Source organism: Aquarana catesbeiana, linkage group LG07 (genome assembly GCF_042186555.1).
Source record: "Aquarana catesbeiana isolate 2022-GZ linkage group LG07, ASM4218655v1, whole genome shotgun sequence".
NCBI lineage: Eukaryota > Metazoa > Chordata > Amphibia > Anura > Ranidae > Aquarana > Aquarana catesbeiana.
This window is the reverse complement of record NC_133330.1, coordinates 200,699,068-200,723,812: the sequence shown is the minus strand read 5'-3', so window position 1 is coordinate 200,723,812 and position 24,745 is coordinate 200,699,068. Positions and strand designations below refer to the sequence as shown.

The 24,745-nt window shown below is 42.6% G+C and overlaps 1 protein-coding gene across 1 annotated transcript in view; it reads right to left on the bottom strand.

The window, feature by feature from the left end:
* The window catches only part of SLC25A24 (solute carrier family 25 member 24), an 85,232-nt gene that overhangs the window by 47,546 nt on the left and 12,941 nt on the right, over positions 1-24,745 (bottom strand). The window contains exons 3-6 of the mRNA XM_073592987.1: positions 22,600-22,687; positions 4,954-5,065; positions 1,910-2,068; positions 1,090-1,239 (exon numbers count right to left, since the gene is read on the bottom strand). Coding sequence (XP_073449088.1) covers positions 1,090-1,239; positions 1,910-2,068; positions 4,954-5,065; positions 22,600-22,687 — 509 coding nt within the window. The remainder of the gene's footprint in view (positions 1-1,089; positions 1,240-1,909; positions 2,069-4,953; positions 5,066-22,599; positions 22,688-24,745) is intronic.

Here is a 24,745-nt window from a genome sequence, read left to right as displayed (position 1 = left end):
ATACATAGGTGTTTTTAATACCCAAGTTTCTTCCCTTACCTTATCCCCGCCGCAGGATTTGCTGAATTAACAGACAATCCAACCTTCACCCATCACGACGGGCTGCGTTTAGCAACCCTTCAAGGACCGGGTCCCTAAAATGGGGTTCCAACTCCCTTGGACCTGTAAAGAGCACCCCATCAGGAAGCTTAGGTAATGTAGCAAGACCAAAGCCCTGGGTTCCTGGGGTCCAGCCCTACAAAGAGAGGCGTTAACAGTAAAACCTCGTGCTTCGGATACGAGGCCCCAGGTACCAACCTTTTAGGCCTCAGTGGCACTCTGGATGGATCTGGTCTTTATGGAGGCTATTTAAATCCAGAATGGATCCCTCCAGTGGAGCTCCTCAGAGCACATCTTCACTCGTGACCAACACCTTGGACACTGGCGAAAAAACTGATGTGCTCCTGGAAGGAGGAGGAGGGGTTATATAGGGAGTGAACTTCCTTGATTGGATGTTACCAGCGTCAACACCTGAAGGTGGCCTATAACCCATTAAGTAATTACTTAAGGCTCTGTGTCCCATAATGTACGATAAAAAAAAAAAAAAAAAAAAAAAAGTGTTATTCACAGGATTACTAGGTGAAAATAAAAAAGGAAAAAAAAACCCAACCTTAAAATACATGCAGCCACCACATTTAAGGATGCTGCAGTTACAGGGAAAGGGAGAGTGCACTGCACACGCTTGGGTTTTGAATAAGCGAGAATGCTTTCTCCTGTGATGCCAAGGGTATACTCAATGTGTGGCACATCCAGATACACATGGCAGGACAGGGTTGATCATTTACAATGGGAGTTTTTTAGCCAGGCTTTGGAGTTGCTTATCGGTATTGCATTTAAACTAAGCAAAAGGTTTCTAAGCTGCACAGTGTTTTTTTTTTTTTAACCTACTTTAGCCCCTAACCTGAATAGTCAAAATTATTCAAAAGGTGAACTGAGCCCTTTAAATACTAGCCTGCCATACTGCTTTTTTTTGTCATTCTACACTGCCCAGGTTGGAGGAGTGCTACAACGTTCTGCTCTATACGTGTGTGTGTATACATTCAGCCTCACCTGTTCATATGCATAGAACTTCATGGCTGTCTCTGGGGCAATTTTGATGACATTAACTCCATTCCCCCGCCAGAGGGATCGCACACCTCCTTCCTTCACCATCTGCTTCAGACCAGCCAACATGTTTGAGTTTCCTTTGGTTCCGTGTACCTGGCAAAATTATATATAGAGTTCTTCTTAAAAATGACACGACATTACAATGTACGTCACAACATTTCTGCATTTCTTACATACAGTAGTTACATAGTCTGGTTGAAAATAAAGACAAGTCCATCTAGTTTAACCGATTAAAAAAAAAAAAAATACCCACAGTTGGAACGCAAAAAAACAATAAAGCATGATCCAATGAGCTCCAGCAGGGAAAAAAAAAACCTTCCTGATCCCCAAAGAGGCAATCGGATATTCTCTGGATCAACTTTACCTATAAATATTACATCTTCATCTATACTGTATATCCTAAATACTAGAAAGAAGCCATTATTCCATTTTTCCAAAATATCACGAAAACCATAAAGACCATATTTTTCTGACCCACACTCAGATAGGGGATCTGATAACCATTTTATAGGTGACTGTCTGAGTTAGAGGTCATTTTATTCCAGTGAATTTAGGTAGCTGGATAGCTAGAACAACAGTTTGATACAAAAGAATGCAGGGTGATCTACAAGACTTGTTACACACCAGAGCATAGCTAGCTTTTTGTGTACAGCATATCCAAAAAGGGATAAAAACCATTACTGTACATTTGTTATCATCATTTATCTAAAAAATGCCATAAATTATAAAAAGCTTTAAATAGAACAAGAACGGACTGAAATACCTGCATCATGACTTTTAAACGGTCAAGAGGGGCAGTTCCTGTACGGGACACGGCTCCAGCCATTGCTCCAGACAAAAGCTGCTTCCACCACTGACCAGTCTTCTTCTCCTCTTCTGTAAACTCATCCGGAATAGTGAGACTGTCACCAATATCCAGGACCTGAAAACATTAACAAAGAATGAAATCGGCTCTTCTCAATATTTTATTTGATTTAGAATACAGACAGTGAGATATTACATTTAAATTTGAGCAAGTATGGATGCTCTCATTGCAGTGGTCCTGAAAATACTACCTGCCTCGCTTTTATGCTGAACCCCTGGTTTCATTACTTTTTAAGTCACTGGCCCAGAAAATACATACAGATGATCAGGTAAAACCAGAGGGGAAAAAACAAAGAAACAGATGAAGCCACCAAATCTAATGATTGGTAGGCTTCAATATATTACATTTTTGGTTCTGGGTTTAATACCGCTTTAAAAAGGGCCAGTACAACAACCAGTAAACTAGTAACATCAAGGAAGGTAAATATGGCAAAGTTTCTTTAAGCACAGTATACCAATTTATATTTAGCAATCTAAAGCATTTCAGGAAATATGATTGTGGACAAAAAAGGGCTTTTTTCACAACGCAACACTGACTTTGGTAGCAAGACTGAAATAAGAAAACTGTTTACATACAAACTATTCTGAACACATTTCAGGTAAGTACACCATAGGATCAAGCCAGGTTATTTAAAGTGTTTGTTAACCAAAAAAAAAAAAAAAGAAGAATTCCTGGTCCTTTAAAGCAGATTACACGGCACAATGCTTGTGCCGTGTAATCTGCCCCCCTCTAAACTGACCCCCCCCCCCCCCAAATCTGCAGCTTCCCGTATGGCCACTCTAAATGGACCACGAAAATCAGGGCTGCTCCGCCCTGATCTCCGTGGTCAAAGTGCATCCCTCCATCATATGCTGTCCTCTCTCCCCCCTCACCCCCTCCTTCCTGCCTGTCATCTTGTGTCTCCGTCTTCGCCCCCCCTCCGAAGCTATTAGCAAAATTAAAAGTTGTAAATGGACCACTGCCAGCCCCTCTATGACAACCTAGCATACCACTCTGCATTATTCTTTTATAAAAACGAGCAATGTAAATACCGTTTTAGCGCTGTCTTCAGGCCGGTCACGTGACTCTCGGCCAGGTTTCCAGGGCTACTGCAGGAGAGGTGTGATCTCCCCGTCTAACGTCAGAGGGAGATCACGGCCCCTCCTGCAGAAGCCATCCATCAGATGTATACAGCAGCCACAAGTCATGTGACCAGCCTGAAGATCGTTGTAAATTGGTATTTACAACGCTCGTTTTTATGAAAGACTACTGCTCACTGCTCTGCCAGGCCCTAATTGATGGTCTGGCAATGTTTGTATTCTTAGGGTTAACAAAGACTTTAGACATTGTGCCAAATGTTAATAATATGGACATGATAGTCCATACATGTACTGTCCATTGTTCTTCTCAATTTGACTCCTAAACCTGTATCCACTACAATGGGCACTTACCTGTCTCCGATCTGCTCATCACTGCTGTCTACAGCCGCACATTGACAAGGTTGAGAACACTCATGCCAAGTATATCAAATGTCTCCTCCACCTCGGGACTCTGTAATTTTCTGGGAGAGGCCATGTACTATTTTTTACAAGAAAAAGGTATCCTATCCAATTTTAAAAACCACTACCATTTTGGTCACCATCACTACCATAGCACACAAATTTTATATCAATAGGAGGAGAGACTTTAAATAAAGTGGTTCTAAAGGCTTAAGGTTTCTTACCTTCATGCATTCTAGGCCCCCCTAATAATTACCTGAGAACCCCAGCAATGTGCAATGTGCACAAAAGCCTCAGCTTTCCAGGGACTCTCTCTTCTCATTGGATGACCGTGTATCTGGAGTGAAGCCCCTAGGAACGCCGTACATGCCTGTTTGTTGAGAAGCCTGTACAATTACAGCGTCTTAAGTGCACGCTTTTTACCTTGACATTAAAGCTTTTATACCAATGTACTGCACTATAAGAGCGCTCTTTTCATGTGATTCTGAGCACTACTGGGACCAGTTAGATGCAGCAAGGTTGGAGGGAGACCTTAACTCCACATGTGCATATTGACAACCTATCGTCTAGTGGTCACCCCGGTCTGGTAAGCCTTTTTGTACAGCTGTATGTCTGTGCCTATTTAAACTTCTATCAGAAGGACCAGTTTTTCTGATCATCTCCCACTGGGTCAAAAATACTCCAAGGGTGTAGGTTAAACAAAAGCCTCTATACATGCCATCCACTGATAACGCTATATTAATGTATTCTTGCTGCAATATCACCATTCTCTGTTCTTGATTATGATGCCACTCATCTGGTCTAGGTAGGTTGTATTCCCCTTTTTTTTTCCTCTAGGCTTGTCTTCTTCCCCTCCTTCCTCTCTACCCTAGCCCCTCCTTTGCCTTCATTGAACTAAGTTGCACTATGCTCATTATGCCTGTTTAAATTATGGTTTTGCTTCAAAAATTACACTGTCCTTTTCTGTTTATCAGAATATAAATCCTCCTATATAATTACCCCTGATGAAAGGACTTTGAACCTGAAACGCGTTGGGTACCGCTAGGACTTATCCTGGATGATGGACACTGGAAAGTGCTACCGGACATTGGAGTGAAACTACTCTGTATATGTATTGTCACATTTCTATTGCAAGATATTATTGTTTCATGTGTAATTATGTTATTGTCAGTGTATGTTTTATTAATCATCGTATGTAGATGATTTTTTAGCATAGTCTTATCACATCTCTAAGACAGTACGAAGAATATTCCCACCTGTCCCTGCTTCTGATCTCTACAATCAAATTTTTGCACCCAAGCTATACACACTTGCTAGGGCCCACTGATTAGAAGCCAGTTAACTTACTACCATGTTTTTGGGTTGTGGATTTAAAGTGGGGACCCTCAAGGGCATCAACACAAACATTAGGAGAGCATAAATGACTACATTAGAGAATACCTTTGTTTTATAATAAAAACTTACCGTGGAATGTTTCCAGTAACGGATAATTTCATCAATGTTATCTGCAGGATTAAACAGAAAGTGGTCCCGCCACTCATTCCAGTCTACTGTCAGGGTGCCATCTGCATCCATACTGCCAAGTGAAAAAAAAAAAAATCAAACCCGTGTAATCAAACTTTTATTCCGATTTTTAAAATAATAATTATTAAAATGTATTCTATGTATTTCAAAAATAAAATATTTTGAAAGTAAAAAAAACTCTCTGGGGCACAACTATGGACTTCATGTATTCAATTATATTTTATAGAAAAATAAAAACATTCAATTCCCTCTTTCAAACCTGAGCTCCAGCTTTATTGAGGTATAAATTTAATATATATATATATATATATATATATATATATATATATATATATATATATATATATATATATATATATATACATACATACATACACACATATACACACACACACACAACCTCGGTTCTCGGCTAAATAAGTAGCTTAGAGAGCTGAGGGAGGAGAAACAGATAGTAAGCTTCCATCTTCCAAGTGAATGGCTGTGCAGGGGAGGCATGTCAGGCCAAGTCTGATCATTGGAGTAGAGCAGGCTGAGCTCTCAGAGCAGTGAGAGAACTGACCATGCTTTGCTCTCATTCTTAGTGTGATCTTTTTTTATAGGAAAGCAGAGAGACTGGCAGGAACACCAGGGATTTCACACAAATGAAGCAATACAAAGAGAACAGGATACGTGTTCATATGAGTAGATGGTACAGCAGCCACATATCAGGAATAAGAAATGTTGGGTTTACATATTCTCTAAAGTGATCGTAAAGGCAGAAGCCCCCCTCAGCCCCCTTAAAGCGGGGTTCCACCCAAATTTTGAACAATATCTGTATGTATTCTCTTCCTTGCCTAGATGCTGACATGCCGTTTAAAAAAATTTAAATCGCCGTAATTACCTTTTATTTTTCTATTCTTCTTTGCACTTCCTGGTTCTCCTCCCATGGGAGTAGGCGTGTTTCTAGCCTCTCCCAGACTCAGCACAGTCTCCTGGGAGCTAGTCTCAGGCTTCCCAGGATGCCACTGAGCATGTGCGGGAACGAGCGGTGAATGCTGGGAGCACAGCATTCACCACATCCAGGAAATAAATGCTTGTGGGCTTCAAATGCCCACAATGAAGATGGAAACCGCCTGCAGTGAATAATATAAGTTATTCTTTCCAACGAAATCTGACACAGGCGGACATATTACACACAATATGCGAGTATGTAATGCTGAGAAGAAAAGTCTGTGAATGAACTCAAAAAAAACGATAGATAGGTGGACCCCCGCTTTAATATTTAACAGAGCTCCCCCCTATCCAGCGATGTTGTAGGATAGTCTTGGCTGCCCGGAACGCCCCTCATTAGCTGAGACAGCAGCACCATTGGCTCCCCCTGCTGTCACTTAAAGTCAGTCAGTGAATGAAGAGAGAAAGGGGGCAGGGCCGGGCCGCAGCTCTGTGCCTGAATGGATACGCAGAGCTGCAGCTTGACTCGGGTACCCCCATAGCAAGCTGCTTGCTGTGGGGCACTCATCAGGAGGGGAGGGGCCAGGAGAGCCAAGGAGGGACCCGAGAAGAGGAGGATCCAGGCTGCCCTGTGCAAAACCACTGCAACAGAGCAGGTAAGTATTACATGTTTATTATAATTAACTTAAAAAAAAAAACAAAAAAAAAAAAACACACACTTTACAATCAATTTAAGTAGTTCCTTTAGATCAAGCTGGTCCAAACTATTTACTTCACCAACATTTACAATGGCTGGGAGTGCTGCATAAACTGAATGTAGCCTTACATTATACAGCGCTGTGTTCCAGCAGTATGACAACTCCTGAACAAAAGCGAGTCAGGCTGAGCACTGTTCAGACATTCACAGGGAGATTTGTATTCTTTGAATGAATACAAAACCCCCTCTGATTGGCGGAGGTTGAGATTGTGATGTCATTCGCTCTCCTCAATCAGAGGAAGCTTCAGCTACGTATAGTTTATACAGCTCTTCCGGCCTCTGCAAATGTTAGTGAGGTAAATAGTTTGTTTGGATCAACCTTATCCAAATAAATTATTTAAACTTAACTAAAATCTGGACATCAGCTTTAAATCGCACTTTTCATTTAGTCGTTTTGACTTTGGGGCTTCAAAAGCATACTAATAACTTAACAGGGATATGAAATAAAAAAAAAATAAATAAATAAATAAAAAAAACTTGGCAAGCCACGTGCATCAGTTACTGTAATTACATATATGTGAGCTGTTTTTCCTGCCAGAAGATTTGTATTTGTTGACCCAGTCCTAAAATTTAAGCTGGCCATGCACAACTCAAATTTTGGCCAATTCCTGCTGAATCATCTGAAATATAAGCTGTGGATGGACCGGCCAGCACCACCCAGCTCAACAAACTTCTATTGAAAAATAAAAAGGAGTTGGGTGGAAAATCATTGGCCAAAACTTTGACTGCAGCCAATAAGATGTATCGATGTTTGGGTTATTTAGACAGTTGCAGGTGCTGCTGCTGTCTCAGTACCTCCACCCATGCTTTTTAGAGTGAATGGGGCTAAAGTAGTTAAATTCTAGCTTTTATAGGTAGCCTTACACAGTCTCAGCAGACAGCAGAACCAGCCTGGTGACTGGACTTTTCTCTTCGCTGCAGTTAAGACCTAGTGCCTTTAGCAGTGGCAGCTGGTGGGTTTTTTCTTTGGGGGGGGGGCAGCAAACAACCATCCCCCTTCCCCCCGGGACTTACCCCATCTTCCCATCGAGGTTGCGGGTGGGTATGCAGGCTCCTATGGGCGGAAGGCAGCAGCTCCTGTGTCCTCTGTCCTTCTGCCTCACAGGGGCTTCCGCCATTCAGCTCCTCCCTCCTTCTGGGCATCAAAAAGAATCCCCTGTCCTTTCAGCGAATCGGTGATGGGTCTCAAGACCCACTTCCTAAATCGGTCGGGAGGAGGATCAGTGTGTCGATAGCAAATTCTTATTCGCTACTGTCACACAACTAGGTGGGATTGGGGCACGGAGCCCAGCCTTTTTGAAGCCTCTGACTCTAATCAGATGCTTCAACCCCCCCCCACCACCACCACCAGCATACGACAATAAATCAGGGATTGATTGGCCAAAAGTACTGCCATTGCCTCTTTCTAGTGCTGCTGTTGAGGGCATTGCAAAAAAATAAATAAATAATTTATACTTATTTCCTAGTATACTAGTTGCTTTTAACAGATTTATTATTTTTTAATAAACACAAAACTACAAATCACATACATACATATATATCTGCCAGGAGTTCAGCTCTAAAATATATCTAAATCCAAAACCAAAAATGTATTATATTGCAGCTTTCCAGTCCTTAAATGAGATGGCTGCATTAGCCCATTGAACATCACTGAAGTCGGATGAAAGTCAGATCGCCGTCTTGACTGATCTGACTTTGGCACACGACTTGTGCTCTGATGATCTTGAAGGGGAACTCCACGCCAATTTAACGGCAAACGGCCCCCACAAAATCCATACCAGACCCTTATCTGGGCACACAGGAAGGGCAGGTCAGGAAAGGGGGTGGAGACAAGCGAGTGCCCCCCCGAACTGTACCGTAGACAAGCGAGCGCCCCCCACCCCAAAGCACCTTGTCCCCATGTTAATGAGGGCAAGGGCCTCTTCCCGACAACCCTGGCCTTTGGTTGTTGGGGTCGGCGGGCGGGGGGGCTTATCGGAATCTGGAAGCCCCCTTTACGAAGGGGGCCCCCAGGTCCCGGCCCCCCACCCTATGTGAATGAGTTTGGGGTACATTGTACCCCTACCCATTCACCTAAAAAAAATGTAAAAAAAAAAAAAAATTCAAAAATGAAACACATTGCACGGGTTTTTATAATAATCTATTAAGGCAGCTCCGTCGTCAGACTTCTTCTGTCTCAGACTCTTCTGCCTCCTCCACTGACGTCTTCTGTCAGTTTTTCTCCCTTCTCTGGGTCTTCTCGGCTGATGTCTTCTATCCCTCTCCAGTTCTTCTCCCTCTGTCCACTGTCTTCGCCGCTATCTTCTCGCTCTTTTGCTGGGTTTTCTCCGCTGTGTTCTTCCGATGCTGACTTGGCGCTCTCTCACGCTCTAATCCTGGGTGCACGGTGTGCCACTGCTTATATTGGCATGGGGCGGGATCACTGGAGACCCGCCCCTTATGACGTCACCGCCTCATCATGCCCCAGGCGGTGACGCCATAAGGGGCGTGGCCTCCGGATGACATCACCCGGTGACTCCACCCCATGCCAACATCGGAAGAAGAACACAGTGGAGAAGACCCAGCAAAAGAGCGAGAAGATAGCGGAGAAGACAGTGGACTGAGGGAGAAGAACCGGAGAGGGCTAGAAGACATCCGAGAAGAGCGGAAAAGACCCGAAGAGGGGAGAAGAGATCAGAAGAGATGACGGAGCTGCCTTAATAAATTACTTTAAAAACCTGTGTACTGTATTTTATTTTTGACACTTTTTTTTTTTTGGTAAAAAAAAGTGTCAAAAATAAAATACAGTACAATTTTTTTTACATTGTGCGTGGAGTTCCCCCTAAAGATTCATACCAGACAAAGTGCCTAGTATTGTCGGGAATCAAAGTCGGATCCTTGTTCATTGAAGTAGGACACATGTCCGACTTCAAGTCGCAGGGCAAAGTCGGATCCAAAGTGGTATGACTGTCATGTCATACCAGTGTGAACCCAGCCTAAACTGGAGACTCTCAATAGGACTGCAGAACACAGAGGAGCCTTGGCGAGGGACTACAACTTTCACATATATTTGCAAATGTGTGCAACTAAGCCCTTTTTTTTTTTTTTTTTCACACTGCATCCCAAAAAGAAGCTAAAGAAGCTACTCCTACAGGCTTTTGAGCTCTCATTTTTTCTGCCTGGAAACTCCCCTTCCATATTAGTTTACAGGCATATGCTCTTACAGGCAGAAAAAACCCAGACCAAACTTGCGTTTTTGAGAGGAGATTTTGAGCAGAAAAGAAGCCTAATTACCCAAAAATGCGTGAAAGAGCATGAGAAGGTTCAAAGAAGCTCGAAAACACACAAAATATTATCTTATATATAAAATAATATATTTTAATGCAATATAATACAATTATCTCTTATATTATTATTTGAGGTTTAATGTGATAAATGTAAAGTTATGCACTTGGAGGCTAAGAATATGCATGCATCTTACATGCTAGGGGGAGTACAACTGGGGGATTCCATAGTGGAGAAGGATCTGGGGGTTTTGGTAGATCATAAGCTTCATAACAACATGCAATGCCAAGCTGCGGTTTCTAAAGCGAGCAAAGTTCTTTCTTGTATTAACCACTTACCGACCGCCACACGACGATGTACGTCCAAACTTTCAACGGGGATATCGTTATGGCAGCAGCTAGCTGCCATAACCCCGGTATCCCCTTTTTCGTGCGGCAGCCGGCTTTCAGATAAAATTGGTCCCTGCAGCCGATTCGCCGCGAGATCACTTTTAATCGGTGGCGGGAGAGGGGCCCCCCCCTCCCGCCGCGATCTGGTGCCCTCCGCCACTTACCGGAGCCGTCGGTGGCGGCGGAGGAGATTGCGTCCTTCCCTGTGGTGTGCCAGGAGACGAGTGTGGCTAAGATGGCGCCCACTCGACTCCATGACACTGCTGGGCGGAAGCGACGTCAAAACGTCACTTCCGTCCACGCCTCTTAAAAGGCATATTTTTTTCAATGTCATTTTTTTCAATGACTTTTTTTTTTTTCTTGCATTTTAGTGTAAATATGAGATCTGAGGTCTTTTTGACCCCAGATCTCATATTTAAGAGGACCTGTCATGCTTTTTTCTATTACAAGGGATGTTTACATTCCTTGTAATAGGAATAAAAGTGACACAAATTATTGCCCGCATATGAAAACGGTGGTCAAACCACAAATGTGAGGTATCGCCGCGACCGGTAGAGCGAGAGCAATAATTCTAGACCTCCTCTATACCGCAAAATATGCAACCTGTAGAACTTTTTAAACATCGCCTATGGAGATTTTTGAGGGTAAAAGTTTGACGCCATTCCACGAGTGGGCGCAATTTTGAAGCATGACATGTTGGGTATCAATTTACTTGGCGTAACATTATATTTCACAATATAAAAAAAATTGGGCTAACTTTACTGTTGTCTTATTTTTTTTATTCAAAAAAGTGAATTTTTTCCAAAAAAAGTGCGCTTTTAAGAACGCTGCGCAAATACGGTGCAAAAAAAAAGTATTGCAACGACTGCCATTTTATTCTCTAGGGTGTTAGAAGAAAAACCATATATAATGTTTGGGGGTTCTAAGTAATTTTCTAGCAGAAAAACCTGTTTTAAACAGGTAAACACCTAAAATCCAAAACAAGGCTGGTCCTTAAGTGGTTAGGAGACGTATGGACTTCAGAGAGAGAGATATAATTTTGCCCCTGTACTAATCATTAGTAAGACCTCATCTGGAATATGCAGTTCAGTTTTGGGCACCAGTTCTCAAAAAGGATATCGGGGAACTGAAGAAAGTGCAGAGAAGGGCAACCAAACTGATAAGAGGCATGGAGGAGCTCAGCTATGAGGAAAGATTAGAGGATCTGAATTTATTCCCTCTTGAGAAGAAGATTAAGGGGGGGGGGGATATGATCAACATGTACAAATACATAAGTGGTCCATATAGTGAACTTGGTGTTGAGTTATTCCCTTTAGGGTCATCACAGAGGACAAGGGGGCACTCTTAACTCTTAGAGGAAAGAAAAAAAAAGATTTCATCTCCAAATATGGAAAGGTTTCTTCACAGTAAGAGCTGTGAAAATGTGGAATAGACTCCTTCCAGAGGTGGTTCTGGCCAGCTCAGTAGATATTTTTTTTTTTTTTTTTAAAGCAAAGGCCTGGATTCTTTCCTAAATGTACAAAATTTAACTGGATAGTAACATTTATAGGTAAAGTTGATCCAGAGAAAATCAGATTGCCTCTCAGGGGATCAGGAAGGAATTTTTTCCCCTGCTGTAGCAAATCAGAGCATGCTTTGCTGGGGTTTTTCGCCTTCCTCTGGATCAACAGTGGGCGAAGGATTTTTTGGTTGAATGGGATGGACTTGTCTTTTTTCAACCTGACTAATTATGTAACTATGTAAACTTCAAGCTGAACTTTAAGCTCAAATGCCTTTAAAAGCAGCTTTTTTGAGCTGCAGTGTGCATGAGCTCCTAGGCAGGGTCAATTTGTGTCTCTTGGTTTTTTTTTTGCAGGCTAGCTGGTGTGCAGGGAAATGTTTTTGTTTTTTTTTATAAAGCGAAGATGCTCATACCACTCTCCTGCCTAGCTCAGCATTTACCCAAGGCCCCTTTTACACAGGCTTTTCGAACAGGTCCGCCTGTCAGTTTTTCAGGCGGACCTGATCGGAGCCCTCATTCACTCCTATGGAGTGGCAGATGTCAAGGGTGACATGTCCGCTGACACCCGCCGCTATCTGATCCTCTGTGAACTCCAGACAGATGGAGACCCTATTTTCCATCCATCTGGCAGATCGGATGAAAACAGACAGGTCCATTTTCATCCAATCTCCCCATACAGGACAGCAGGGCTCTGACAGGTCCGTCTCTGCACAGTGAGCGGAGACGGACCTGTCATCCGCCTGCTCAGCGGAGATCAGCAGATCGATCCCCCGCTGAACAAGCGGAGTCCGCCGGGCGGACAAGCCTGTGGGAAAGGACCCCAATACTTTCTGGCAAATAGTATGATGAAAGCCTGCCAAAGCACAAGGCAACTGAATCGTTTTTTGTTTTTTTTCAAATGGCCATGGTGCTGTATATGCAAAGATGAAAAAATACAGCTTGGGGTTCATCTTTCTACTGCCATAGCTGACCTGTCTTTTTAAAAACAAGTTAGTTGCCTGACTGCCATTCCAATAGCTTCCTGCTCTGACTAAAAAGGACATCAGCATGCAGCTCCGCGTGCCAATATGAAATCTCACATTCATTAAAGTGTAACTTCACCTTTAGAGAAGCTGTCTAGCTTGTTCTTTCTGCGCTGTGAAAAGGAGCAAAAGCTGCTACTTGTAATTGATGTTTTTTCACTTCCTGGTTGAGTGAAGCAATGGTGATTTATCCCTGACCCCACAGATGCATCCTGGGGAGGCTACATCACCAGAGCCTTCCCCCTCAGATAATGTCACTTGTTCCAGGAGGCAAACCCAGAGTTCCAGGAAGTAAAAAGGAAATAGATTAGTAAAAATGGAACTGAGAATGAAGAGTAAAAGAAAAGTAAGATATACAAAGAATAAAAAAGCCTGTCATTATCCATAAGTAACTTTATAGATTGCAATTGCTAAACATTTCTAAAAGGTGGCGGTAATTGAATAAAAAGCCTTCGCCCTACTGTGATGTGTTCGAAAATAACTAAAAAAGTAAACAAAGTATATCGTGCAAAATATGCAAATATATTCAAATAAAACCACCACAAAATTTGTGATGAGCAATCAAAGTGCAATAAGTGCAATTAAGGTGCAATCATATCTGTCTGCAGCAGGATCTAGTAGTGTTCACATCACACAAGCAGAATAAATAAAAACAGTAGTGATCCTGCGCTACAGCAATAAAGTATAAGTCTACAAAAGTGATGAATCAATGAAACCAAATCAATAAAAAATTAAATCAATTAATAAATAATAAATAAATCTAGGGACACTAGGAATAAATAAGAATCATACAGAAATGATAAAGAAGTCCATGTAATGTGGGAAAATTTTCTTCTAATAAGACACCTTGCTGGTTAACAGTCTTTTCAAAATGTTCTCATAAAAAGGCTGAGTAATCTGCAAATCTTTATGAGTGAGAGATATACACAATCCGGGAAACAAGCTCACAGAACTCTCACCTCAATTCTTTGGATCATCAGCATATATCATTATTAAAGGATTCTTTCCGCTATTCCAACAGCTACCACCAGGGGGTCCACCGTTCCAGCATATGTTGTATCTATATGGATGTTCTGGATCTACATCTTCATATGATTTGATGAAACTGATGCATACACTTTGAACTTTTTTGGGGGACACAGTCCCCTTTGCATAGCTTTAGTGATACTCCTAAGTGGTAACCCTAACTTCGCCACAAGATGGCGCTGCGTTCCAGGCACCAGACCCCTCTCACCCTCTCCGATGCTCCGCACACTCTTCCCGCCTGTCGCGAATTGAATGTGTCACAGCCGGCAGGGCGTCAGCACGGCGCACTTCCTGGATTCCGCCAGCAGAGGGAGGCAGAGCACCTTACGACCAGCTGAAGGCCCCTTTTGTATAGGGCTGCGGCCTGGAACCCAGCGCCATCTTGTGGCGAAGTGAGGGTCACCACTTAGGAGTACCACCCAAAAAAGTTCAAGTATATGCATCAGTTTCATCAAATCATATGAAGATGTAGATCCAGAACATCCACACAGATACAACATATGCTGGAACGGAGGACCCCCTGGTGGTAGCTTTTGGAATAGCGGAAAGAATCCTTTAATAATGATATATGCTGATGATCCAAAGAATTGAGGTGAGAGTTCTGTGAGCTTGTTTCCCGGATTGTGTATATCTCTCACTCATAAAGATTTGCAGATTACTCAGCCTTTTTATGAGAACATTTTGAAAAGACTGTTAACCAGCAAGCTGTATTATTAGAAGAAAATTTTCCCACATTACATGGACTTCTTTATCATTTCTGTATGATTCTTATTTATTCCTAGTGTCCCTAGATTTATTTATTATTTATTAATGGATTTAATTTTTAATTGATTTGGTTTCATTGATTCATCACTTTTGTAGCGCCGGATCACTACTGTTTTTATTTAAAAGGTGGCGGTGTTGTGATTTTTAAGATAAGGGTGAAGCATCTCTTTAAATGTTTTCAGGCACAGACCCGGAACAAGCATGCAAGTTTGGCATTCTAACTGCACCGGGGCTTTAAAAAGTCAAGCGCGTTTTGGGATGTTTCACATGCCTGAGCTGAGCTCATCACTTCCCTGCACTGCTCTGATGGGGGAGGAGCACTTTAAAAGAGCTCTAAAAACTGATTAGAGAGAAAGGACACGCTCCTCTTCACACAACACACAGGAACGGAGCTGAGGCTGTCAATAACAGGCTGTGTGCTGGAGCTCCCTACCCTCTCACCTTTTTACCTCTTGGGGTCAGGAAGACCTGTCAGAAGCAACTCATGCAGATAGCAGGAGGAAGGAGGCAGCAGACAGGAATGACACTTCATGCTGTAGCTTGAGACAAGTAAATACAATAGAGGGATATGCTTTGTTCAGATTTTGTGTCAAGAGTTTTGCAACCACTTTAAAATTAAAAATTCAAAGAAAAAAAGCTCCCTATGTAAAGAGCTATTTATTTACCTGCTCTCCTGCCTGCCTTGCAGTTCTTTGCTCTCTTCAAGGAGCGACCATGCCAGGACAAAACCAAAACTGTAATATATTGCATATTACCAGTAATTAGATGTGGCTGCTGCACTAGCTTTCTTTTGCCTACCCTCTGGATGAATGAACAAGGGGGCACCTTTGGATAGCAGCATTGTCAGACTGGGGGGGGGGGGGGGGATGGGGAGTGTTAGATGTACTAGCAGATTTAGATACACTAACAAATTGAACCCAGACTCCAGCAATTATACATTATAAGCAGTTACAGCATCAGTTTTTTTTCTTTGGAGGAGATAAAAGTTTTACATAAATAAAAGCTGATCATTGTCAGTACCACACCCCTGTCGGTGGTAAATGGTTTGCCGCAACCCTGTAAATGATAAATTTTGCATATTATTTTGAAAAACCAACAGACCTCCTGGCTAGATCACCAGGTAATAAAAATTGGCATGTGTACACCCCTGGCCACTGCAGCTAAAGGGATGTTGTGGCCGGGGTGGTAAAAACAGGTCTTAACTATGGGGTTTTACCACCCCCAAAACAACAAAATTTTAATTAACACTTATACCCCGTACACACGGTCGGATTTTCTGACGGAAAAGGTTCGAGGAGAGCTTGTTGTCGAAAATTCCGACCGTGTGTAGGCTCCATCAGACATTTTCCATCGGAATTTCCGTCACACAAAATTTGAGATCTGGATCTCAAATTTTCTGACAACAAAATCTGTTGTCGTAAACTACGATCGTGTGTACACAATTCCGACGCACAAAGTTCCACGCATGCTCGGAGTCCAGCAGAAGAGCCGCACTGGCTATTGAACTTCATTTTACTCGGCTCATCGTACGTGTTGTACATCACCCCGTTCTTGACGTTCGGAATTTCCGACAAGATTTGTGTGACCGTGTGTATGCAAGACAAGTTTGAGCCAACATCCGTCGGAAAAAATCCATGGATTTTTTTGTCGGAAAGTCCGATTGTGTGTACACGGCATTACTTTTCTAAGCCCCCTATAAGGCTGCTTTCACACTAATGTTCTGCACTGTGGGTGCAGCACATTGCATCTGCGACCATTCTGGGTTAGCTGCACTTTGCCATAAACTTCTATTATATCCTGCAGGATACACTTTCTGAAAGAGCATCAAAACCCTTGTATTTAGAAAGTGCACCAAACCCACACGATATAATAGAAGTCTATGGTTAAGCACAGGACACCCGCAGGAAAGCTGTAGGTACATTGTACTGCACCCATGGTGTGGGTAAACCGCAGCGCATCGGTGTGAAAGCAGCCGTATACTATTATGCCCAGTATATTGCTTCTCACTGACCTGATCTCTTCTTTCCTGCTGCTGACACCACTCTGGAGGCCGCTAGCCAGGATAAGAGGTGGAGTGCAGTTGGTATCACTCTGCATGGGACAGGATCCAGCACTACAGAGGAGGCATTGGCTTATGCGGCTCTTGCTCCCTACTACAGCTCCAACTTTACAAGTAGTCCCTCTGCACTGCACTCTGTTTGATGCCCTGGGATGGCGGCTCAGCAAGTCCAGACCGCGATCTACAAGTCACCTGGCCACGATCTGGATGCTGACCCCCCGATCTATGGAGGTGGCTTTATGTTTGATGTTTTTCCTTTTTTTTTTGTATTTATGACATCCTGCATGACGTGTTTTGTTTTGTTTGTATTCGTTAAAATAAAATGTAAAAAAAAAACAAAAAAAAAAACTTTACTAAATAAAAAAAATAAATCACACATACATTGCATGTTTTGTCGTATGTTTAACATGATTCTGAGCAGCTCAGATGTCAATGGGGCCTATGTTTGAAAAGAAAGTGCTCCTTTGTAACACACTGTGGTCCAACAAAAAGGACATTTCTGAAATATAATCCCCAGTTTTGATTATTGAAGTATTGCACAAGTCCTTCTTTTGTTGTAGCATGGTGTGACACAGTAACCATTAAGAGCACTTCTGCAGTAAAAGCAACATTTTACAGATTAAATATTCAATGTATAACTTTGTAACAACTTTGTGTCTTCAAATCTTACAGTTTTTCTCATAACAGGTTTGTCTCTCTTGGTTCCCACTGGTGCAAAACCAGTGCAGGTTCCCTAATCGCACCTGAATCACTGGTGGTTCACAGTGCCCTCTGAGAACCGCTGCAGGTGTCAATACAAAGTTAATGACACCCCCTGATCGGTTCGCAGATCACAGTGCAGAACAAAAAAAAAAGGGTCCTGCATGAGTTTGGTCCGAATGTGATGCAAATTCAGCCATAGTTTGTATGGCTGAATTTGCATCGCACAGATATCACATGTGATCTGCACAGCAATGCGGTGCAAATCACATGCAATGTCTGGCATCGCACCAGTGTGAACCTGCCCTTAGAAACATAAAAACCTATTAAGTCAAAAGAAAAAAAGGAAAAAAAAAAAAAAGTCCAACTTCACCATCCAACGCCACTTCAGTTTTCTCCCAGCACCATCTCTGTAACTGACACTGTTCTGGGTCTGTTGCCAAGTTAGCATCTGTCCAACAGTCGGTCGGTCATACTATAGATCTACAGACTTTTGTGGAACGTCATACAGATTATGTCATAGATCTACTGCCCATGGTCATTAAAGTAGTTATAAAGCCTAAGCATTTTTTACCTTAATGCATTTCTTGCCTTAGAGTAAAAAATGTTTAGGCGTCAGCATCCCCCCTCACCCCCCTTTTACTTACAAGAGCCCTTATTCAATCCAGCACTGTGCACATCTGCATCGCCTCTCCCTCCTCACTTCCTAGTCCCTTGGGCTTTGCTGAGGTCATTGACTCCCGCTGCTGTCAATCAAAGCCAGTGAGGAAAGAGCAGGGGGTGGGGCCGAGTCCCGCTGTCTGTGTCAATAGATGCAGATACCAAGGTTTGGGAGAGAGCCCACACGAGTGCCCCCATAGAAAGTGGTTTTCTATGGGGGCACTCGCAGAGCGAAGTAACCAGGAGCACCGGTGGGGAACCCGAAAAAAGAGGAGGTTCAGGGCCACTCTTTGCAATTACATTGCATAGAGAATGCAAGAATAAACCTGTTTTTTATTTTGTTTTTATAAAGAGAATTTACAATCACTTTAAAGTGGAGTTCCACCCAAAAGTGGAACTTCCGCTTATTTATCTCCTTCAGTGCCACATTTGGCACCTTACGCGGGGGGGGGGGGAGGGGGGACAGGATACCTGTATTTGACAGGTAACCTGTTCCCACCTCCGGGAGTCCGGGCCGCGGCCCATGACATCACCGCTGGGCTCCCTCCTCCTCCGCTGTCACCGGGCCAGTAGGAGAGAGGAGCGGGGCCTTGTACATGTGCAGTAGGGTACCCGGCATGAAGCCGTAAGGCTACACTGCTGGGTTCCCTTACCTGCAATGGTGGCAGCAGCACCCAACAGCTGATGGAAACAACAGCTGTGGTGCCGACATCACTGGACTCCAGGACAGGTAAGTGTCCTATTATTAAAAGCCAGCAGCTGCAGTATGTGTAGCTGCTGGCTTTTATTTATTTATTTTTTGGGCGGACCTCCGCTTTAAGGAGTCAAATAATGTGAAAAGTTACTAGTTTGCACTTTAATATATTTAGTAGGCATGTCGTAATGCAATTTCTTCTTTTGGCCACAAGATGGAGACAGAGAGATGCTGACTGATCCTTCCAGAAAAACTCAGAGACACAGAGCATACTGGGAAAAAGGGGGGTTTCAGGAAGTGCTGAGGGGATGAAAGAGGGGGAAGTACTGAGGTAAAAGAAAGAGAGTGCTTACAGGAGACAGAGGAGAGGAGATTGCTTAAAAGAGAGGGAGATACCAAGGCTCAAAAAGTCCTTTGCTGGGACACAGTGACACTTAACAGTGAGGAGAGGAGTGTGTGAGGCAAAAAGGAACTGAGGTGCCAGAGTGAGGACAGAGACACACTGTCTGAGCTGTCAGCATCAGGCTAAAAGAGAGAGAGACACACACTGACACCAGAGAATGGGTGACCAATGAGAGAGAGAGCGAGCGAGTCAACCACACATTCTGCCACCATTAAGCTCAGGAACCCTGATCGGTGAACCAAGCGGCACCCAGCTCTGCGGAGACGACCCACGCCGTTTCAGGGATCACGATATCCATCCAGGTATCGGGTCAGCCGCTGCCTCTTCACCTTGTGAGTTTTGCTACCAGTCATCTCGATCAGCCCTCAGAAGGGAATCCAGTGCTAACTTACAACATCTCTAGGAGCATCAGGAGCCTGAACCAGCACCTGGGATTATCATTGTGTCATCGCACAGAGGATTAGTAAGAGGGTGCAAAGCCAACATCCTTCTTGACACCATACTGACATTGCATGCAGACACCAATTTCCCTTTTTAGTGTCAAGGGATGCTTGTTTGGAGCTGCCATCTCTACTAGTTTGCCCTTTTAAATATCTACGGAATACTCTAGAAGATTACTGCTCTGTGCAAGCTTGTTTAAACCTACTCTTTAAAAAAAAAAGGGGCCCCACCGTTTGCTAGCAGAAGACACTAGTATTCTTCACCTCAGGACCTGCAACATTACAGAACTGTGCTTACTGTACTTGAGTAACCCTTTTCATTTCGTTGTGCGTTTGCCTCTCAAAAGGAGCTGAGAAGTTGAGTCTTCTCTCCTCCCTCTCAGCGCCTGTGTTAAGGGCATATAGATTACTGCCCTTTCTATACATGCAGTTGCTAAATATTGAAGGTTGTCTTTTCTAATGTATTAGTTATTTGTAGCAAGGTTTAACGGTGTTGTAAGTTTCCATGTGCTTTAAACCGTGCTAATATATTCAACTACCAGGTGTGTGTATTTTTGGTGATAATCCACAACCAGGATAATGGCATTTACCATATGTGTCCTTAAATGTGTTCGCGGTAATTTTATTTAACCAGGTGTGTCAGAGGGGCTGAGGTTGTTCTTGGAGTCGAGGCGGAGATCAGAGAACCCAAAATTTAACCAGTGACTCCTTCGGGGGTGGCACTAGACATATAAAATAAAGAAAAAAAAAAAACCCTGCATGAGAAAGCAATTTGCTATAAATACATGTTTTTGCATGGGACGTCTCTCTCCTTGATTTTTAGTAACTCCAGCCCACAGTATATAAAACACAAGCATAAATGCTGGCGTGTTCCATGGGATTAAGGGAGCATTAACATCTATGCTATTAACAAAGATGAGTCACCATGTTGACATACCGTATATCTATGATGTCCATAGACAATATAATGAGACACACCCACATACTGCTGAAAATACAGGCGATGACCAATTTTCCGTCTTTGCAAAGGGGCAGTAGTACGCTTTTATAGTATACTGTTAAAAAGGAACTACACTGCAGCTGAGTACTACAAGTCAAAAACGATATTCAATTCATTTTTAATATTCAAAAGAAAACTACCCCATCCATCCAGGTCTCCATGCTTTATTTTGCTGAGAAATCACATTGAAAAACACCCTCCTCCCATTTTTGGCTGCAGCCGTCTTGAGTAAGGGCAGATGTAGCATTTGCTTCCTGGAATCCATCTGCTCTTAGCTCAGGCATGCAGGTAAGAGGATGTGCTTAGCTGGGAAAACTCATCCTCCCCTCCTAAAAACTCCTGGGATGTATAACACTGTTTGTCTAGACCTAGAACTGAAGGAATGTTAAAAAAAAGAAAGAAAGAAAAACAAAAACAAAAACAACCCAAAACAAAAAACAAAAAAAAAAAAAACCTGATGGGTTTTACTTCCTTTCTTTGCCACTGCAAAGTAAAAACATAATGTGCTAGTATGCATTGCATCCTCGCTGCAGGCTGCATCCATGTTCACCCCTCTGTCTTCCGGAGCTGCGGACTTCAGCTCTGTGACTGGCCGGAGCCGCGTGACGTTACTCCCGTGCGGGAGCCGTCAGTCACGGCATATGGGAGGGGGGTGTACGTTTCTTGCGCCGATGACATTGGCACAAAACACAGAAAATATCTCCTAAACATTTAGGAGATATTTACAGTACCTATAGGTAAGCCTTATTCTAGGCTTACCTATAGGTATAAACTTTCACAGAGGTTTATAATCTCTTCAAATGATACGGTCCATAAGGCTAAGAAAGAAAGAAAATAAATAAAATTAAAATAAAAACACTGCATGGGAAATTTCTGGATTGAAGGTTAATATTGCACAAAAAAATATTTCCTATTTCATCTTTTAATGGACCATTCATTTTTGTCTTGTTATTTTTAGCTGGTATTGTAAATCCATTAAAAAATGGATATGACTTAAGACTCGCCTGTATTTACAGTGAATATCTGCTAAAAACGTGTACAGTTTAGGAGATATTCACATTTGTAGTGGGTGGTGAAGTCACTGGAGTATGCCATCCATTAAGAGTGCTGTGCCGCAACCACAACTCCCATGCACATGTGTGGGAGTGAAGTCACTGTGGCCCAACCATTCAAATGTGCGAACCCAGGGGGAAGATAGGGTGCAGATGGAAGCGTTGACAGGGTGCAGATGGAAGCGTTGACAGGGTGCAGATGGAAGCGTTGACAGGGTGCAGATGGAAGCGTTGACAGGGTGCCACTGGAGGGCTTCGTTTTAAGTTAAGTCAGTCATAATGTGCTAGTATGTGGTGCATACTAGCACATTATCACTTAAACTGCCCGGGGGCCAATTTGTTTTGGACTTTACATTTTTTTTTTGGCTAGAGCAGGAATAGATTAGAATCCCTGTCAAGTTTCAGTGCTATCCATGTCCCCAATAGGGAGATTCAGCTTTGTCTTAGTACCCACTGTCATCCAGACAGGAAATGAGACTGAAAATAATTACAACTGCCTCAAAACAAGAGGCATTGGGAAATCATTAGATGAGAACACATTTTGGAACCCTTTCACACTGATCGATCAACTTGGGTACAACCAGCCTGTCAGATTTTACATGTAGCTATTATAGTAGTAATTACTGTTCTCCTAGCAGGGACGGTTCTTCTTGCTGGGAGAACACAATGGCTCGGTGAGATAGATTCCCCCCCCCCCCCCCCCATCAACACGGACTGTGTTAATGGGGGGGGGGGGATGCAGGAAAGAAAATTGCTCTGTCTATGGCTGGCTTAAGAGGAATCTCCACCAGAGGGTATAACCCTTCCCTAGTCAATCCAAAAAAATAAAAGTTTTGGCTATACATGTACTTTCAATTTCATGTTGCAGATGCCATTAGTATTATTGAAAGGGCTACCTGGAAGTTGCCTGTAACGTACTTACCTTTTGAGGATTTTCTCAGCATGGTCTGCTGAAATGTTGATACCTAAAGTCTTAAGGGAATTTAAGATTTCAGATGCTTCAATCTTTCCTGGAATGAGAAAGGTGAAAGATGAGTGGATGAAAAGATTATCCGTGTAAAATTAAAAAAATATGATTATTGCAAATGAAAAGCACAAACATGTAATCTCTGTGCTGTTAAACCACAGCCTGCAACTGCAAAAATGTTTTCTCTAAGTGACGTATACATTACTATGTAATAACACCCCCCAATCCTTTCTTTGTAGTGTGACTCTGTTAGCAGAAGACAAAATTAACATAATTCAACTGATGATAGTGACAATATAAAACAACTTCATGTACTGGGGAAATCTCTGCTATGTAGACTTTAAAATTTGCTGAATCGACTAAAAGGGATTGTTCACACCTGCAGCACTCTACTGCACCTCTAAAAAGAGATCTGCAATAGACTGCTTTTTTGACAGACAATGGGGATTTTCTATATAAATACGAAGTCACCACTACGAGCAAAGCTTCATGCTTGCGGTTGTTGAGGAATCCTATTTACTTGAATAGATTGCATTTGGTAATGGTACTGCCTGCTAAACTTGACAGTTTCGATAAAACGGTAGCCTAAAAAGTGCTTGAAATAAAGGTTAATAAAAAACGGAATACGGCTTGGTTACGCGTAAAATTAAGTGTTGGAAAAACATCTGAAACAAAGTCTAATGCCGCGTACACACGACCGGACTTTACGGCATACTTTGCCCGGCGGACTTTTCGACGGACTTTCCGAATGAATGGACTTGCCTACACACGATCAACCAAAGTCTGACGGATTCGTACGTGATGACGTATGACCGGACTAAAACAAGGAAGTTCATAGCCAGTAGCCAATAGCTGCCCTAGCGTGGGTTTTTGTCCGTCGGACTAGCATACAGACGAGCGGACTTTTCGACCGGACACGAGTCCGCCGGATAGATTTGAAACATGTTTCAAATCTAAGTCCGTCAAACTTTTGATAAAGCAAAGTCCGCTGCAGCCCACACACGATCGAATTGTCCGACCAAATCTGGTACGCCGGACCAAGTATGCCGTAAAGTCCGATCGTGTGTACGCGGCATAAGGCTGGACATACACTATACAATCTCCTTTGAAACTACCTTTAGATCTAGCATCAACTATGTAGTACAAGGGCCTGCATGATTTAATACAAATTGAAAAGACTGCTTAGGTTTGTCATCATTGTATGTAGTTTTGGTAAATCTACATTGGGGTAAAATATTTTTTGATCCCCTGCAGATTTTGTAAGTTTGCCCACTTACAAAAAAAAAAAAAAAAAAAAAAAAAGGAATGGTCTATAATTTTTATCATAGGTGTATTTTAAATAATAGAGAGAATATCAACCGAAAATCCAGAAAAAAAAACACACATGATACACATGTTGTAAAATGAGTTGCAGTTCAGTGAGTAAAATAAGTATTTGATCCCCAAGTAAAACATGACTCAGTACTTGGTGGAGAAACTCTTGTGGTAAGAGTAAGTGGATGTAAACCCAATGTCATCCTTTCTAAACTACTGCCATAGGGGTTATCTATAAGGATATACATGCCTCCTGCATGTATCTTTACCTGTCAAATGTCTCCCCTCTGTCTATTAGACCTGAAAAACTGCAGATTCTATGGGTGGGTCTGTTGTCTGGAGCTCGGTGGGTGGAGTCGTGATGTCAGTAGACTCCCCGCCCACCTCTACACTCCCCTTGTCAATATGCATTTTCTCCTGTGTATTTCTAATACTCAACTTCTGCTATGATCTCTAACATCCAGTGAAAAGACAGGAAAGTAACCACATGACTTCAGCATGCCAAATCATGCTGAGGTGTGGAACAGCCAATCCTTGCAGAGCTGCTGAAGAAAGGAGTGGGGGAGGGAATTAAAAAATCATGCCTGTGTCTTAGGCTGTCACTTACAGCAAGGGGGAGTATTTGACAAAGTTTTTCTCTGTTTGTCAAGATTTTTCTCACTTAACAATATAAGAGGATTGCTCAGAGATGGATTAACTCTGTGTGACAAGACTGGGCTCAAATGATAGGAAATCTTATACTCTACAGTATGATATAAAAATAAAAAAAAATAAAAATTTCGGGTTT